At 31.4% G+C, this 18,953-nt stretch overlaps 2 protein-coding genes across 7 annotated transcripts; both read left to right on the forward strand.

The window, feature by feature from the left end:
* Positions 1 to 931: 931 nt before the first annotated feature.
* On the forward strand, positions 932 to 7,783 carry LOC120090880 (serine carboxypeptidase-like 45). The gene is made up of 9 exons (XM_090307090.1): positions 932 to 1,163; positions 1,269 to 1,370; positions 1,892 to 1,987; positions 2,426 to 2,589; positions 3,493 to 3,791; positions 5,292 to 5,417; positions 5,563 to 5,655; positions 6,314 to 6,431; positions 7,640 to 7,783. The coding sequence occupies exons 1-9, from the start codon at positions 932 to 934 to the stop codon at positions 7,781 to 7,783; spliced, it is 1,374 nt and encodes a 457-aa protein (XP_090163216.1).
* A 1,879-nt stretch (positions 7,784 to 9,662) lies between these two features.
* Positions 9,663 to 15,883, forward strand: ARP (apurinic endonuclease-redox protein). Of its 6 annotated transcripts, none has more exons than XM_039050439.2 (12): positions 9,663 to 10,041; positions 10,325 to 10,458; positions 10,577 to 10,668; positions 10,892 to 10,971; positions 11,229 to 11,372; positions 11,518 to 11,831; positions 12,873 to 12,983; positions 13,828 to 13,965; positions 14,095 to 14,142; positions 14,718 to 14,798; positions 14,996 to 15,155; positions 15,600 to 15,883. In XM_039050439.2, the coding sequence occupies exons 2-12, from the start codon at positions 10,366 to 10,368 to the stop codon at positions 15,719 to 15,721; spliced, it is 1,383 nt and encodes a 460-aa protein (XP_038906367.1). In that variant the 5' UTR covers positions 9,663 to 10,041; positions 10,325 to 10,365; the 3' UTR covers positions 15,722 to 15,883. The 6 variants fall into 6 exon arrangements, with proteins under 6 accessions (XP_038906367.1, XP_038906365.1, XP_038906366.1 ...); XM_039050437.2 differs by having other exon boundaries at positions 9,701 to 10,041; positions 10,317 to 10,458; XM_039050438.2 differs by having other exon boundaries at positions 9,701 to 10,041; positions 10,317 to 10,458; positions 11,232 to 11,372.
* Positions 15,884 to 18,953: the final 3,070 nt, after the last annotated feature.

Genomic DNA, 18,953 nt, shown 5'->3' on the forward strand with positions numbered 1-18,953 from the left:
CTGGATGTACTTAACAAATTTTTTTTGTTAATTCAAACAATTCAAAGATATATTGGACATAAAATTAAAAATTGAATAAGGATTTGAAGTTGTTATCCTCAAATTTAAGCATTCTAATGAAAATAATAAAAGAAAAATAAAATAGCAATAATGCCGGCCTAGGGTTGCAATCATATTGATGAAAGTCCAAGAAGAAACAAGGTTGAACCAATTTGACAAAACACAAAACAATTTTACGCATAAGGAGATTAACGCCGGCAAATTTTTCATTCTATGAAAATGACAAACCAAACAGCATCAAATATATGTTATATGCTTCTGCTCTAATTAAAAAAACAAAAAAACAAAAAACAAAAAACAAAAAACAAAAACAAAAAAACAAAACTAGCTAAGATTTGTAAACATTACTACACATTAAGGGTATTTGTGTATAATTTTGTTTAGCTGGCTGTAAAACGAATTTATTACAAATGAGAACTCAAACTCTTATTTCAACGAACATGTGGGTTGAAGGATTTACATCTTTACCCTTTAAGTTTCGAATATATGTCTTTAACCAGTGGATCATCGTTATGTTTATATCGACGAATAACGTTGATCAATAAGTTTTTATAATCATATAAATTTAACATTGTGACGTTTGTTGAGTAAGTCTAATACCACTCAATACATGTAATAAATTAAATAGCCAAAAATAATAAAAATTGTCATGTATAAATCCAAATTCAATGTTTGAGTAATTGTAATAATTATTATTGATGATACCACCAACAAAAGGTTTGTAGGAAAAGGCCAACTAAAAGGAGCATTGGAGGTAGCAAATTAGTTGAAAGATGATATAAATAGAAGAGAGTTAATTTGGGATTAGCCAAAGAAAGGGTTGAGATAATCTAATTACACAATGCATAATTATTGTAAGCAATGGAGAAGAATGGAGATTATTGCCTTGATTATGTTAATGATGCAAAATTTGTTTAGATTTGGAGAGTGTTTTGATGATGGTGATTTGATCAAGAGCTTACCAGGACAACCAATTGTTAGGTTTCAACAATTTGGAGGTTATATTACCATTGATGAAATCCAACATAGGTCTCTTTTCTACTACTTTGTTGAGGCCCAAAGTGATCCCAATTCAAAGCCTCTTGTTCTTTGGTTAAATGGAGGTGATTTTTTTTTTTTTTTTTTAAAAAAAAAATTCTATTTTTGGTTATTCATATAATTTCAACTACAACTTTTACATTCAAATGTTTGGTGTTTGTTTGTTTTAGGTCCTGGTTGTTCATCACTTGGTGCAGGAGCTTTTGTTGAAAATGGTCCTTTTCGACCAAAAGGAGATGTTTTGATTCTCAATGAATTTAGTTGGAACAATGGTTTGTATTATGTAGAGGCCTTTTTTCTTTATCTTGATTTTTTTTAAAAATATTGTATATACTTAGGTACATCTTGGACGGTACTCATTCTTTTTCTAACTCACTCCAATCACATTATAGGAGAAAAACTCGAAAATATATATTTCTTTTTTTAAAAAAAAGAATTTGCTATGTGACAAATTGTGGTTGGACAAGTGAGCTAGACTGCAACCATCATGGGTTAGTCTAGTGGTAAATAAGGGGGCATGATTTTGATAAAAGACTAAGAAATGATGAGTTTAATCTAAGGTGACCACCTAGGGTTTAGTATTCCGAGTTTCCTTGACACCAAAATGTTGTAGAGTGAGGTGAATTGTTTCATGAGATTAGTCGAGATGTGCGTAAGTTTTCCTAGATACTCACGAATAAAAAAAAAATAAAAAAGCTAGACTGCAAAACATGAATGCATATATTTTTGTTTGTGAAGTTCTAACTTCAATAACTTGCTAATGACTTGTTAGTAATTTTTGTTGATTTGACAGTGGCAAATGTATTGTATCTCGAATCTCCAGCTGGGGTTGGATTCTCGTTTTCTAAGAATACCACGTTCTATGACACAGTTAATGACAAAATCACTGGTGAGTTTTCTCGTCAATGTTTGGATATATTGTTTATATCCTTTATTTTAATATCATAGTTATTTCATAACATATTGATTGGAAATTTTAGGCTAAATTACAAAAACACTCCTAAATTTTGTCACTTATTTCAAAAGTTGATAATATTACCTTTGACTATCCCTTTAGGAATAGTGTGATGGTGAGAGGGTTTAAATTTCTGTTTCAGGTCATCACCACACCAATTTAGGCCATTTCATTCAAACTTATAAAGAAATCCTATTTCAAATGTATAGTTTTGAAATGTTTATGAAAAAAAAAAGTTAAAAGTAATATTGTAACATGATGAGTATAAAAATAAAAATAGATTCTGTATAGTAATAGATTGAAAATATTAGTCGTATATAAATACATTAAAAAAACATAGAATGTAGATAAACTGATTGGTACATTTGACAGCACAAGACAACATTGTTTTCCTCGAACGATGGTTGGAGAAATTTCCAGAATATAAAAACAGAGAATTTTACATCACTGGTGAAAGCTATGCAGGCCATTATATCCCACAACTTGCAAGACTTGTTCTTCAATCTAACCTTAACATTAAGCTCAACGCAATAGCTGTAAGTCAGCACTATAATTATATTGTCAATATTCTTTTAAATTGTATATATAAAAAATCAAATTTTCCCGCTAAACAATCATAGAAGTAATAATTTGATTCGTAAATTTTGATTTATAATGATTTTAATTATTGTAATTTTAAATTTGTAACAATTTTATTTTTGAATTTTTAACGCGTAACTATATTTAATCCTTATTGTTAAAAATCTCATCAAACTTAGTTGTTTATTTTGATTGTGTAAGAACTTTGTCTTTATGTAATTTATAGGGAAAAAAAAATTCAATTTGACTCTTAATTTGTTAGGTTCTATTAAAATAAGTGTTGTAATTTTTGCCCACCATTTAAATGTCACTAGTTTTCCTCTAATTTTAACAAAGAATCGTATAAAAGATATTTATAAACTTATTAATTTTAATAAGTTAAAGTTTTGTTAATTCACAAACTAACTATATTGAAAAACTTTGCCCAAACTTTATAAATTTGAACTAAAAGCTAGCTCTAATACTATTTTCTCTAAAATTTTATCGCTTTTTGTACGCATGTTTTATAATTCATTAAATGTACCTAAGAGAAAATTTTTAAAATTTTTTTAACCATATTTGGAGCAAGAATTTATTACAGGGTTAAAATTTCTATAACTTTTAAAATTTAGGGTTAAAATTGCAACACTTACCAAGATTTGAGGTACAATTTGATGAAATTAAAAGTTTAAAGTTGAAATTGATACAAATTCACCAAAGTCATGGTCAAAATTGAATTTTCTCATAGTTTATAATCCATTTATGAATCTACATATAAGATCAAATTTCATAAATCTTAACAATATTTGCATAATAAAAACTAAATCATTACGGATGGTAAAGTATAGGAATGATCAAAACTTGTTAATTATTATTTTCAGATTGGGAATCCCTTATTGGAATTTAACACGGATTTCAATTCAAGAGGCAAATATTTATGGTCTCATGGAGTGCTATCAGAGTCAACATTTGAGCTTCTGAATTCAGTATGTAGCATTTCCCAAATCACAAGAGAAGCTATCAATGGGGAAATTTCAGATGCATGTTTAAGTATTAATGATTTGGTTGGTCGAGAGATGTCTAAGTTTATAAATGCTTATTCCATTAATCTTGATGTTTGTTTGAGTGATCAATCACAAGCTGCTGGCACTCTCCATTCTCTCACTTTCCCCAGGCAATTAGGAGATCAATCTAATGCAAAATCTACTTCCACCCCTCTTCCACAATTCTCGGTTCGTAATTTCTATACTTTCATCATCTCTGATCTTTCAAAGTTTTCATTCGATTATTCCGATCTTATATATATATATATATATATATTAGCTAATGTCGAAGAAGGATTAGTATTGATGGGGGAAGCACTTGCCTTTTGATTGTCGTCTTAGTGTAAAAGATTAGGGTTGATTCTCGTTTTGGTCTCTAAACTTATAAGTTTCAAAGTATGTCCATATTTTAGTCATTTTCTTTTCATGTTTGTTTCATTTTGATCGCCCCTGTTTGGTAACCATTTTCGTTTTTGTTTTTGAAAATTAGGACACTATTCCTACCTCCAAATTTCTTCTTTTGTTATCTACTTTTCACCAATGGTTTAAAAAACCAAGTTAGATTTTGAAAATTAAAAAAAGTAACTTTCAAAAAGTTATATTTGATTTTTGAATTTGGCCAAGGATTCAACCATTGTACTCAAGAAAGATGCAAATTAATGTAAGAAATGTGGATGAAATAGACTTAATTTTTTTTAAAAAAAAAAAAAAAAAACCAAATGATTAGCCTAAATTTTTATTATGTCTATTTTAGTTTTAAACTTTTTTTTTTGTTTTTAGTTTTGGTCCTTTTTGAGTAATTTTTATCCATATTTAATTTTCACTTGTCCAATGCTTGTTTCTTATAAGTCTGTGTGGCTTCAAATCACTCGTAAGTATACATATTCAAAGTTATGCCATTAGTTTTTAAACAAAATAAAAAATAAGGATCAAAATTATTATTTTTTGGAAGTGGATGGGCTCAAATAAATCTTTTAAAAATTCAGAAACTAAAATAACATTTAAAAAGGTTTGAGGACTAAAATAGAATGATTTTAAAATTTCAGGACCAAACTATAATTTAAACTAAAAATTTATATACAAATGTTAAAGTTGAAAGATCATTATATAAATACTTTTAGAATAAAAAATTTTACCCAAAAAAAAAAAACAAATTGTAGCATACTTGGTTTTTAGTTTTTGATTTTTGAAAATGGTTTTTGTTTTGTTCCAATTTCTTCACAATAACTTTCATCCTTGTTAGAAAACATTTAAGATGCTAATCAAATTTCAAAAACAAAAATTAGTCTTAAGAAACTAATTTTTTTTTAGTGTTAAAAAAAAGACGGGTGCAAATATAATAATCAGACCCCAAGTATTAGTAAATATATTATAATATGAAACAATTTGTGAATGTAGCAAAATTTAGATTTAGCTCTCGAAGTCTATCTATTAGGTAGACTATATTGCTAATAGGAGTCTATGTTAGTGATAGAGTCTATCATCAATAGTTTTTTTTTCCTATATTTGTAATTTCTTAAAAACGTTGTTATACATTTAATTAGTTTTAAAAATACTACCCATTATGATTATGGATTTAAGAGATCGGAAGTTCAAATCCGTGAAAATATTGAGTTTTAATGGATGGTATGTATATAGGAAGATGGAGGAAAGGTAGATGTTTGTATATTGAATGAAGTGAATGCATATCTAAATAGAGTTGATGTTCAAGAAGCTCTTCATGCTCGCTTGGTTGGAGTTTCTACTTGGACCCTCTGCAGCAGGTTATTTATTTATTTAATTAATTACCATTTACCATTTCTTTCCAATTTCTTTTCAAATTTATTATTTTATGTTTTACACATATATTTTTATAAATTATACCAAGATTATCAAACATTTGATAGATTTATTGATTTATTTTTGCAGTATTTTGGACTATGATTTGAGTAACTTATTGACACCAACCATTAATATTGTGGGTTCACTCGTGCATTCTGGAATAAGAGTTTTGATTTATAGGTAATTGTTTAAATTAATTAAGCTTAATTATGTTTTTTTTCCTTATCTTTATTTTTCTTATTCAGAATAACAAGTCAATATGAGCGTAACTATTTATAGGGGTATTCATGGGTTTGGTTGGATTGGATTAAAAGACTTTTCAGACCCAATCATGAAATATTTGGGTTGGGTTGGTTCGAGTTAATCGGGTCATTTATTTAAAATTTTGTTATAAAAAAAAACAAAACGAAAATATGTAAAAATCTAATTTAATTATTTTCATATATTGAATTAAGATTAACAACTCAATTTCAATATATATAGTGAAAATTTTCTTTCTAAAGTTCAAATAAACTAATTTTGAGAGTCGTTGAAAAATAAATTATTCAAAAAATATTAAAATTAAATAAAATTAAAATCAATATACGTATAAATAATTGTGTTATGAGTAATAAAAACCATATTTTAATGTTAATAATAAATTCGGGTTAGTTCGAGTTATATTAGGTGAACCTATGAACCAACTCAACCCATAAAATTTTCATTTATTTGAACCCAACCGGATTAATCGGTTGTTTTGAGTCGTTCGATTTTTTGAACACCCCTCCATTTATATTTGCAATTGTTTTAGTAAAAATAATGGATTATGAATAAAATTGGTGGGTGTGTGGAATGGCAGTGGAGATCAAGATTCAGTAATTCCATTACTTGGAAGTCGAACTTTGGTGAATAAGTTGGCAAAGGCTTTGAGGTTAAACACCACTCTCCCTTACTCACCTTGGTTTCACAACCAACAGGTAAAAACTCATATATTATTATTATTATTTTACCTATTCATTTTTCGAAAAAAAAAAAAATCAATTTATATCTTTAAATTTTATTAATTATATCAATTAAAAATCATGATCGGATAATCGTATCAATTTAAACTTTCAAGTTTCGGAAGTGTATCATAATTCTCACATTCTATTATGTTTTGTTTAAATAAATATCATGTCGCGATTTATAATTTTATTAATTAAGGTCTCGTTTGGTAATCATTTTGTTTTTAGAAATTAAGCCGATGAATGCTACTTACACCTCCAAATTTCTTTCTTTGTTATCTACTTTTCACAAATGGTTTAAAACTAAGTCAAATTTTGAGAATTAAAAAAAGTAGCTTTCAAAAAGTTGTTTTTATTTTTGGAATTTGAAATTTGACTAAGAATTCAACCATTGTATTTAAGAAAAATGCAAATCATGGTAAGAAATGTAGATGAAATAGGTCTGATTTTCAAAAATAAAAATAAAAAACATATCAAACGGGGTCTAAATCTTTAAACTTTTATAAGCATATCAATATAAACTATCACTTTGGATTTTTTTTTTTTTTTTTTAAAAACATCAATACATCGATTCTAATCATCCAAAGGTAGCTCCAAACTTTTATTCTCAAGTTTCCATTAAATAATTTTTAAAAAAATAATTAATGCTAATGAATAAAATATCTTTTTTTCCTCATATAGAATTTAATCACTTAAATAAAAATATTAAAAATATTTAATTACAAGTTTGGTCCCAGCAAATTTTCAATTGGGATAGTATCTAAGAAGGGTCTTTAAACTTTAAAGTTTAATCAAGTACTTGAACTTTCAAATTTATGTCTAATAAGTTCTCAACATATTAAACATTTTAAAAAAAGAGAGATTTTCAAAAGTAGAAAAATAAGGGAAATTATTTATACAACATAGCAAAATGTTAATCTTCTTTAATAGAAGCTGATAGAAGTCTATCAATGTTTATCAGTGATAGAAACTAATAAAAGTTTATTATTGATATATGCTGATAGAAACCTATAAGTATATTCTTTTACTATTTCTATAAATAGTTTGACATTTTTTATATCGGTAAAAAAATTTCTTTGAAATTTGTATCTTATAAATTTGTGAGAGAAGACATACTAAACATAAAAAAGAATTACATACTTTGTAAAAGCCATATTTTTCCAATATTATTGTGTGTTTAGGTTGGAGGATGGGTAGAAGCATTTGGGGATAAGAATGACCTATCATTTGCCACCATTAGAGGAGCTGCTCATCAAGCTCCTTACACTTCACCAGCAACATCATTGGCACTTTTCACTGCTTTCCTACAAGCAAAAAACCCATGAATTATCTTTTTATTTTTTATTTATAATTAATCACAACTCATTGTGTGTGCTTTATTTTCAATAACTAAGCATAAATCATAGCTCATATGCTTCATCTTTCCAACACATTTCAATTTCTTACTCTTGCATTCATATAATTGAGCAATGTATCCTATTTTACACATTCTATTTGCATATTATATATATTACATGGATTTTCTTATATATTTGTATTTGCGAATATTTATGTGACAAAAAAAAAAAAAATCTAGTATGTAAATAGTTATGACGATCAAAAGAGATTTTTCTAAAATTAAAGTCTATATGCCAAAATAAATATAGTTGTTCTTACATTCCATATATTGTTAAGTAAATATATTAAATTACTTAATGAATAAACAAATAATTTATCATAAATGAAGATTCAACAAAGTTAAAAAAATATTCACAAAATTGACATCTACGAATAATAGATGCTTAAACTTTTAATTTTGTATCTAACAAATCATTGATTGATATATATTTATTTTTTAAAAATATTGTATTTATTGAACTTAGAACTGAAATTTTAGAATACCGTTACACATAAAGTGTATCTAACAAATCAACCATAAATTAATCTTTTCAAAAAATTTAAATAAATTTTGCATCTATCATATACAAAATAAAAAGTTTAAGAATAATGAGTGCGGGAGTGTGATACAACAAGGTCTAAAATCTCATAATTTTATGAAAATTTTGATAGAATGTTGATTTCGATAAATATTCTAGAAAAATTATAAAAAATTAAATAATTTAAAAATTAAATTTAAATTAGTAAATAAATTTTTTATGATTTTAAAAAAAAAAAAACAAATCAACATGTATATTAGTTATATTATGTTTATTAATATTTTGTAGCTTATATTTTATATTTTGTGAATTTTTTTACAATACATTGAAAATATCTATTCATCTTTAATGTTGATATTGAATAAATAAGAAAAGGGACCGTTGCAAATATAGACATTAGACCAAAAGTATTAGTAGATGTAACATAATGTAAAAAAAATTTGCAAACATGGCCAAATTTAAATAGTTTATCGATGATAGACCATATTATTGGTACATATCACTGGTAAGAGTCTATTGATGAGTTGATTGACTTGGGAGTCTATCAATAATAGAATGTAAAGATAAGAAACCCGGTAAAAATGTCTACTTCCCGTGGCCTTTTACACTGTCTTTTCACTCAAACTCTGCTCAGATGAATATCCTTGCTTCCGCAAGTGTTGACCCTCTCTCCTTTTGTAGCGCTTCTCGATAGTCTTTCGAGCTGTCCAAGAATGATCTCTCGTCGTCTTCTTGGCTCATTCAACAACCCTCATCACTAGACAAACTCATTTGTGCAAGGAGCTAGAGCGGGCAGAAATTGCAGTGGTAGTGGAGAAAGTCACAGCATAATTAGTGCAGTTGTCAGTGCAACCGAGTCTAAGGCAGAGAATTATTGATGCGCAGTGTTGTGACCCTTATCTGGATGAGAGAGTTCGTAGGGTGGAGTCAGACCAAGATGACGAATTCTTGGTATCAGCGAAAGGTGGTCTCCTCTATCAGGGACGTTTGTGCGTGCCAGCAGATAATGATATTAAGAATGAGTTGTTGTTAGAGGCTCACAGTTCCTTATTTTCGATTTATCTCGGCAGCACCAAGATGTATTAGGACTTGAAACGTTATTACTGGTTGAATGATACATTGATAGACTTGTCTATATTTGTCATTTTTTAAAATGGTGTTATACACTTAGTTATTATTTCTAAAAATGCTACGAATTATAATTACCTATAAAAAATATAAATATCAATAAAATTACCGACATGTTACCCATAAAAAATATAAATATCAATAAAATTATCGACATGTCAACCGAAATTTAATAGTATGGAGCGAACCAAAAATCTTATTTTCAAAATTTGGGCTAAAAATCTTTCTGTCGATCGCCTTAGGTGTTCGTCGTCTTAGTTTGAAGGGACAAGTAAAAAAATTGGATTTTTCAGTAGTGAGAAGAGGGCCCAAAGCTCCAGAATCTGTGGCGTTTATGCGGAGCTCAACGGTCTGAGCCTCTCTTCTTCCCCTCTGCTCGTCTTTGCCGCTTCATTTCTCTGCTTCTGTAAATCTTGTTTTTCTTCTCTCAAAGTCTCACCGTAACGCATTTATCCCTCTGCATACTATTTTTCTATCTCATATTTGTCAATGAAGTCAGTTTTGCAATTGGGGTTTAGGAGTTTCCTTCATCCCTCCAGGTTTGCCCTTTCACCAAATTTCTTCTCTTTTTTTATTTTGTTGTATCTATCTTTGTTCATAAGTTAAGGAAAAGTCAATCAAGTCTCTTCAATTTGAATGAAAGTTTGGCTCATTTCATATATGGAAAACAAGTGTTAAATTCTTAGGAAGAGTAGCTCATTCTCTTGACTGAAATGCTCTCTGCATTTCCTATCTAGAATATGGTTTTGTTACTTGTACTAGTAGTATTTCAATGGACTCATTGTTCATCTGAACTAACCCGGACTCCCCTTAGCCTTGCAGTGAATCAGAGTAGGTTGAGAGTTGCAACATTGATACCTAATATGCAAAGGAATGTAATGGCTTCGAATCAATCCTCTATAACTTTATCCACACAGAATTCAGAGCCTGGCGGGACAAGGAGAGATACAAGTCTGGTAACAAATTTTGGAAGAGACTGTTGTGAGATGGTTTTTGTTTGAGTATATTTCAATTACCTATTATGGTTCTCTTCTTTATTCGGATTTAGGGGTTTTACTCAACTTTTACATATAGGAAAATGACTGTAAAGTGGACATTCAAAGTTTTAAGGATGACCCATCGAGAATTGAGGCTATGACGGTTCAAGAACTGAGAATGACATTGAGGTAATAAGAGCTTTATCTTTGAAGTAACACATTTTGATGCGTTCCCCCTGTTGAGAATTCTTCATTGGATTTTCAGTTTGGATATTGGCTTGGAGTTCATGTGCTGCAGCTGTTGGCTGCTGTGTCTCAGCACAAGTGCATTCCAGTTCCATATGTAGTTTGTAATAGTCTAGTAGAGCTCTAGCTAACTTTCTTATTTATCATTTATGTTCACATTTTTCAGAAGCGTAGGTCTTCTGGCCAAAGGGCGTAAGCATGAACTTGTAACTGCACTGCAATGCTTTGTGGAGAATAAAACAGTGGGTACGCATTATTTGTCTACTACTTAACATGGCTAGAGTAGACACCATTGAAGGTGGGAGAAATATCCTCACTTTTAGTGCTGGCACTGTTAAATATAGTTAATTTTGAAGTTGAAGTTCATATGAAAGTTGTGTCAATCTACAGCCTTTGTTCTCTAGTTATAGATCAAGTGATCAACAATCCTCGATTTCTATTGGAGTGTAGAATAAGTGAGAAGACTGAGCATATATCTGATATAGGTGGTGTTATTGATGCAGTAGAAGATCATAGAGCACAACAGACAGAGAGAAGTTCTAATGTATCACCTCTTGAAGGTGAAATTGTGAAAGCTGAAACAAAAATCTTAACACCAAAGAAGAGGCAGTCAGCTGAATCCAATGAGGTTTCAAGTGGTCCAACAAGTAATGCTGTCTATTCTTCGAACTCCTCTTTCTTATCTTTAGCATTGTTTTTTCCCTTATAAACCTCAAATACGCTGCACTTTAAGTGCTTTGTTCGTTTACTGGTACATTGTCTAAAAAATCTTCTTACGTAAAATGATTGTAGGCAGTAACCCATCTAGAAGAAAGAGAAAAGGATCCTCAGAAGTTGTTTCCAACATTGTAAAGCAAGAGGATGGAGTAGAGGTGATGCAAAATGAACCATGGACTATTCTTGCTCATAAGAAGCCTCAAAAAGGTTGGATCCCATATAACCCTAAAATCATGAGGCCTACACCTCTTTCCAAGGATACAAAATCTGTGAAAATTTTATCTTGGAATGTCAATGGGTTAAGAGCATTACTTAAGGGATTTTCAGCTGTGGAACTTGCTGAAAGGGAAGATTTTGATATATTGTGCTTACAGGAGACCAAATTGCAGGCAAGTAGAATAATTCGTATTTCATTTCTACATTTAGTAAATTCTATCATATAATACAGGAGAAGTTTCAAGGTTTTTGTTTCTGGATTGAATCTTTTTTATTTTTTTAATATCCACGAGTGTCTAGGCTAGTTTACGTGCACCTTGACATCGAGTGTCTGGACTAGTCTACGTGCACCTTGACTAATCTCACGAGACAACCTACTTGACCTTACAATATGTAGGTGTCAAGGAAACTTGTAGGATATTAAATCCTAGGTAGGTGGTCACCATGGATTGAACCCCTGACTTCTTAGTCCTTTATCAAGGTCATGCGTCCTCCTATTTACCACCAGGCCAACCCACGATAGTTTGGATTGAATCCTTTGTCAACATAAAATGATTAACACCTTTATATTTACAACATAGCATTGTAATGAACTTAGGGTTTTGCGACAAGGGGGGAGATCGTGTAATATTGATTTTTGATCTTTGTTTGAGGAGATTGTGATGAACTTCGGGTTTTGCAACAAGGGGGGGAGGGTTTTGTGGCAGACTTATTTTTTTCTATTTTATGGGGAGTGGATTGAGAGAAACTGTTTGTTTTTTAGAGGGTTGGAGATGCCTTTAGATGAGGTTTGGGAGGGGTGAAGTTTAATGTCTCTCTTTATGGATGTTCATTTGCTGAATTTTTTGTAATTATCGACTTAGTATTATTCTTTTGGATTGGAGTCCGTTCTTGTACTTAGTTGAGGGCTTCTTTTGTGGGTTTGTTTTTTGTAGGCCGATTTATTTTCTTTCGTTTTTTTCAATGAAAGCTAGGTTTCCTAAACCCCCCCACCGAAGAAAAAAAAAAAAAGAGAAGAAAAGGAAAGAAAAAAAAGGTAACTTCAGCTTTGGTGGACTTTGCTTTTGGAGAGCAAGGATGGAAAATTGAAGTTTTCAATTGTTTATTCTAGCAATAATAATCACTCATCTCTATCCACCTGCTATATTATAAAAAATGTTAAATTTTCTTCCTTATAAACTAGCCTTGAGTTTTAATGTCAATTTCTGCTACAGGAAAAGGACATACTAGACATTAAAAAGTCTCTCGTTGATGGATATCATTATACCTACTGGACGTGCAGTGTTTCTAAACTTGGTTATTCTGGAACAGCAATCATATCCCGGGTAGGATTTTCCTTTTCTCATATATGAATAACAAATTCCTCGACAAGAAAGAAAAGGAAATAAACTTGTCAGCCTGATAATCTAAAATGGGTAGATAATATATCAAGTCCTGGATTCTGGTCACCAATTTACGATATTAATATTCAACATATAATTTGACTCGGAAAGTTAGTGAGACAAAACCTGGAAACCATTTCTTGGAAGGTATGACAGTATTGAAGAAGGGTTCAATGGGATCAAATTTAAAGTTTAGGGTAAACGTTGATACACCTTTTCCCTTTATTTTTATTTTATCGTTTTGTCATTCTTTTGCAAACATGCTTTTGTTTGGTATCATTTCTGAAACTTGGAGATGGAGTCTATATATTATCAAATTAGACAAAATGTTCACCTACCGGATGCCGAATGAAGTTATAACTTTTGATTTGACTAGTGTGGTTGGTCTGATGAGCAAAAGGTGAATTGTTAACTTAAATGCTTTTGAGGCAGTTGTTGGTATCTATCTATTTAAGCGACTCAACAGCTTATGATTTTCTCGATTCTATAAGTTGAAGAGCTAGGCAATAATCTTGTAGGCTCAGGTGATAGTTTTGTAGGTTATTAATTAAGGTTTGAGTAAGTTGTCTCAGCTGATTTGTGAACAAATGATACACTTTGTGGCTCTTTTCTTTTGATGCAGCCCTTTGCTTCATCATTATAACATAAATCTTACAAGTTCTTAAAACTACTATTTCAGTGCAAAAAGATTCTATCATCTGCAGGCGCTTTTAGCTACTGCCGTCATATTTTTTTTAATGTTTTTATGATGGTTCCTTATAGTCTGGTGAATAAACTTCTCTTACAGATACAGCCAATTTCAGTCAGATATGGTGTAGGCATATCAGAACATGATGGTGAAGGGCGGGTTGTGACGGTGGAGTTTGATTCATTTTTTTTATTAAATGTTTATGTTCCTAATTCTGGAGACGGCTTAAAGAGACTGGTATCGATTTCCCAACTGTTCTTTATTCTAGTCTGATTTATTGCATAGTAACATGAATTATTGATATCGTGGTCTTAGATTTTAATTTGAAGCCTCTTCTTGCATTGCTATCTCTGGTTTCACTTCTAGTCATACAGGATTGCCCAGTGGGATCCATCTCTCAGTAATTATATGAAGGTATGCCTTTTTATTCTTTCATTTTATTTCTATATCATTCCCAATTTTACGTAGTTAGGGTGAGTTTGAGACAATTTTGGAATGTTGAAAAAGTACTTTTAGCTCGAAGTCTCTAAGAAAAAGTCTTCTTCAAAATTTCAATGTTTGGTTAGATTGCCATGAGTGATCTTGAAAATTATAGAAACACCAAAAATGCTTTAAACAGAACTGGATGTTCCCAAAGTCTTAAGAGTGTGGTTGGGAGTGCGTGCTTTCAAAATAAGTACTTTTAGCAAAACACATTTAACTATCAGCACTTTATTAAAAATTATTGAATAACAAACCAGTTTGATGTTTGGTTCTATTCTTTATGAGTGCTTTGAAGTATTTCCTAGATTAACACTTTGGTCAAATGTGCATTTTTACAAAGCACTTTAAGGTGATTTTGACTTTTACCAAACATAATTTTTATATTATACTCGAATATGATGATTTGATTGGGAAATGTAGCTGTAGAAACATTGTTTCTAGAAATAAAGCAATCAATGGTTTGCTTTTTCAATGTATGTATTAACATTTATTGTTAACTTGTATAGGAGTTGGAAAAGTTGAAGCCCGTGATTTTGACCGGTGATCTAAACTGTGCTCATCAAGAGATAGACATCTATAATCCTGCTGTAAGTGATCAAATTTAGCTCTCAGTGACTTTCTCTCTGTTATCATATCCAAAACTTAAAAAAATGTACCTAAACTGCAAAATTTGTAAAGGCGACACGACTTCATGCAAACTCATTTACAAGCATGTATTGCTTTGTACCATTGGCTTTTTGTTGCCTTTCTTTGTTTGCTGGACTTGTGTGCTTGGATTGAACAGGGAAACCGAAAAAGTGCTGGTTTCACCAACGAAGAAAGGCAATCATTCGCGACCAACTTTCTGGAAAAGGGGTTTGTTGATACATTTAGACAAAAACATCCTGATATCATTGGCTATACCTATTGGGGTTATCGTCATGGTGGACGGAAAACAAACAAAGGTAACCGAATCTGCTTCTGTTTTTATTTCTCATCTGTCTGTTTTTTCATTTGCTCCTCTTTTAAACTCAGCCACCCTATCTGAGACAAGTGTGATGAAGCTATGGGATTCCTCAACTATTTGAGTAAATTAGGGGAACTTTCCAGTCTAGTATACTTAGCTGAATCATTTTCTGTTGACATTTTTGCAACTAGAACTTTATTTGTGAGAGGTGAGCTGGAGAAAAATAGGAGAGCCTTTCCACTTTTGGACAGTATCCTTTCGCATTATCAAGTTTGAGCTTAAAAATTTTGTGGTGGAGCTCTCCCTTTTGTAATTACGCTCGCATGACCAATTAAAGACGTTTTTTTTTTTTTTTTTTTTGTAATCCATTGGGATAGATTTTTTGGTTTCATAATCTCGTTTGAATAAAAAAAGATAGTAAAATAAAAGTTTTGTGAAACAGGATGGCGGCTCGACTATTTTCTTGTATCAGAAACGATGGCAGAGAAGGTGCATGACTCTTACATACTCCCCGATGTTGGGGGTAGCGATCACTGTCCCATTGGCCTTGTTCTCAAGCTGTAGCCTTCCTTTTGTTCTATTTTGTTTGGCTTTACAATCACCTTTCCATTTTCATTTTGAACACTTATCCTTTCATGTTAATACCCAACTCCTAACCTCCAATTTTGTGAACTCATTTAAAGCAAGGGCTCATTTTGGCAATGAATAGACTTTCTGTTTTCTTTCGTTCCTCTTTCTAAGATTTTTCTCTTGGAAGAAGTGAAAAAAAATGAGCTCAATTGACATGTGAGTATTAATAACCATGAGGTGTGTGGTTCAAATCCTCTTATTCTCAATTGTATTAAAAAAATAATTAAATTTAAATTTTAAAACGACATTCGTTATCAACTATTTTAAGATTTTTTTTCCGATTGCGATATCTATTAAAAATGGACTAATCAAAGTAATAATTATGGCTACAATGTATGACGTAAAACTCTAAATATAAGGGTTACATGTACTATAAACGGTTGGAAGGAAAAAAAAAAAACTAATCATGTCCATAATTTTTTCAATAATGCTAGTCGTAAAAGTAGAAATGAGGACATATAATTGTTCAAGTGAGTCTTTGATAGTTACGATAAAAATTTAAAATGTCGATGTCGATGGAAATATTGAGATCTTAATTTCACAAAAAATTCGATGGAAATATTGATAAAATGTCGATTTCGATGAATATTTATGGCAAACTTATAAAGACAAAAAAATTAAAAAAAAATAAAATAGTAAACAAAACATTTTATGATTTTTAAACAAGTTAAGATGTCTATTATTTATATTATTTTTACATTAGTGACCTTTTGTTGCTTTTTTTTTTTTTTTTTTTTTTTTTTATGTTTCATAGATTTTTCTACGATATAATGAAAATATCAATTCACTCCTCATGTCGATGTCGAACCCATGGAAACGTAAAAATATTGATCAAAATATCAACATGTCGACAAAAATTTAAAACTGTGGTTACAACTTTCGCTAGATTTTAAAGTAGCCTTATTGCAACATTACTTTGTTGCCAAAGATGGAGTTCTCTAGAATGAAGAAAATATCGGGCATGGAGTCAATATGTAAATAGATTACGCAATACAATCATTTCTCCTGCTTTTTGTTTCCCTTCCTTGAATTGTTGGAAAAGGAAACCCTCAGACGGTGAACTGGATAACAGTGAACGAGCGAACGGTCAGGAGACGACAGTCGGACAAGGAACGAAACCTGCAAAATAGAAGCTCGTAACAGGCTTAGTCGCGGATCTTGCTCTGTTTAAGACGTTTAGCGACTCTACCCAAATGTGCAAGTAGGTCAGGAATGCTGCCACGTCGTCCCTAGGATAAAACAACCTAAAAAGACCTTGGTTGGAAATGCACTGTCCCCGACCGGTAACTCACACCTTCAAACTGAATTGCTTGAAAATGGGAAAAACAGAAGGGAGTGATGGAGGAAGTGTTTGAGAGAATGGAAAAATGATATGTGGAAAAACTGCTGAGAGTTGAGCCTTTTATAAGCCTGGAAATCCAACTACAATGCTAAACTGTCGCAAGAGAGAAAAACTTCAGCCTTTGCACGGAAGACCAACTCCATTTTCCAATCCATTTAAGAAATTTTGAAAAAAAAATTAAAAAAGAATAAATAATAATAGTTTTTTTTTTGACCATCCGGACGGCGGCACACCCATGTGGGATTTCCATCGTAGCCACATTGATCTATCTCCTCACTCTTTCCAAAACATGGGTACCCCTTGGGGCCCAAACCCATAGCTCAAGGTTGGAGTACAAAAAGGGGACCCCCTTTCAAAATTTATCAATGTGGGATTCTCAACCAAGGTTGGTTCTCTTTTGTAAATTTTCACCCAATAGTCTCCCACTTGAAAATTTAAAACATAGGAGAAATAAGTTTTTCATCGAGCAGTTTCAGTCTTTAAAACACTGTGCATAAGCAAATGTGTCTTACGACTTGAACCTTTACGTAGTGTAGATGATTCAGAATATACTAGAGTAACCCTTGGTTTTGAACTCTATCTCTCTCACACACAGTGTTATTAGGGTGTAATTTGAAAGCCCATATTTTAAGGCCTAGCACGTGTATCTCAGTTTAGTGAATTCTCTAAAGAGTTTGCCTAAAAAACTCTATAGGAAGTGACCCCCACTTCTACATTCACATAGGTGAGTCTATCAAGAGTACTCCTGTAGCTAGGTACCCCACTTGTCATCAAGTATAGATCTCGTTAAGAACTAAGTTCAACCTCTCTTACGCTTCAGGATATCATGCTCAGACTCTAAGTCATAGGAATGGAACTCTGTGTTTGTTTTAACATGATTCACTATATATCACTTATGATCAGTTATTACCCGTTGAACTTGTTTCTTGGGATCTCCAGTCTATAGGTTGGGTTTTCCTCACAGCGATTCATCTTTCTATAAGCATGAGTCCCATCCTTTCTGAGGTTCTGAAAACCTTCTCTCTGGCCATTCCTTTCGTCAAAAGATCTACCGAATTTTCATCAATCCGTATATGATCCATTCTAGCTGCATCAATAGTGAGAAACTCTCTAATGATGCTGTGCTTATGACGTATTGGTCGTCTATTTTCATTGTAATAACGGTTCTGAACTTTTGCGACTGCTGCAGTACTATTGCAATAGATCAATATGGCTGGTACTGACTTTTCCCATAAGGGAATCTTTATTAGCAGACTTCTAAGCCAGCCTGTTTCTTCACTAGTTGTTGCTAGTACTATCATTTCTGACTCCATCGTAGATTGGGCTAAAATAGTCAGTTTCTTGGACTTCCAAAAGACAACTCCACCTGCTATATTAAAGATATAGCCACTTATAGCCTTTGAATCATCCGAAAGGGAGTTCCAATCAGCATCGTTGAACCCTTCTAGGACAGTAGGAAACTTCTGATAAAGTAATCCTAGGTTTTAGGTTTTATTCAAGTACCTCATAACCCTTTCTATAGCATTCCAATGCTCTTTACTAGGTCTACTTGTAAACCTACAAAGTAATCTTACAACATAAACTATGTTAGGCCTAGTACAGTCAACAACATATCTAAGACTACATATGATGCTCGCATACTCAGATTGATTAACACTGTCACCAGTGTTCTTGAACAACTTAATACTAGGGTCATAAGAAGTACATGCTGGTTTACATTCAAAGTAATTATATTTCTTTAGAATCTTTTCTACATAGTGAGATTGATCCAAAAAAATTCCCTTTTCAAACACAGTTAGTTTTATGCCTAAGATCACAATAGCT

The sequence above is a fragment of the Benincasa hispida genome, chromosome 11 (assembly GCF_027475165.1).
Source record: "Benincasa hispida cultivar pf3 chromosome 11, pf3_genome.v1.1, whole genome shotgun sequence".
Classification (NCBI taxonomy): domain Eukaryota; kingdom Viridiplantae; phylum Streptophyta; class Magnoliopsida; order Cucurbitales; family Cucurbitaceae; genus Benincasa; species Benincasa hispida.

Excerpts from the sequence above, each read along its gene's own strand:
- ARP (XM_039050437.2), top strand. The coding sequence starts at position 9,992 with ATGAAGTCAGTTTTGCAATTGGGGTTTAGGAGTTTCCTTCATCCCTCC. Across the intron at positions 10,972-11,228 it reads TGTGGAGAATAAAACAGTGG|TAGAAGATCATAGAGCACAA; the intron begins GTACGCATTATT and ends TTATTGATGCAG. Across the intron at positions 11,373-11,517 it reads GGTTTCAAGTGGTCCAACAA|GCAGTAACCCATCTAGAAGA; the intron begins GTAATGCTGTCT and ends AAATGATTGTAG.
- LOC120090880 (XM_090307090.1), top strand. The coding sequence starts at position 932 with ATGGAGATTATTGCCTTGATTATGTTAATGATGCAAAATTTGTTTAGA. Across the intron at positions 1,988-2,425 it reads AGTTAATGACAAAATCACTG|CACAAGACAACATTGTTTTC; the intron begins GTGAGTTTTCTC and ends TACATTTGACAG. Across the intron at positions 2,590-3,492 it reads TTAAGCTCAACGCAATAGCT|ATTGGGAATCCCTTATTGGA; the intron begins GTAAGTCAGCAC and ends TATTATTTTCAG.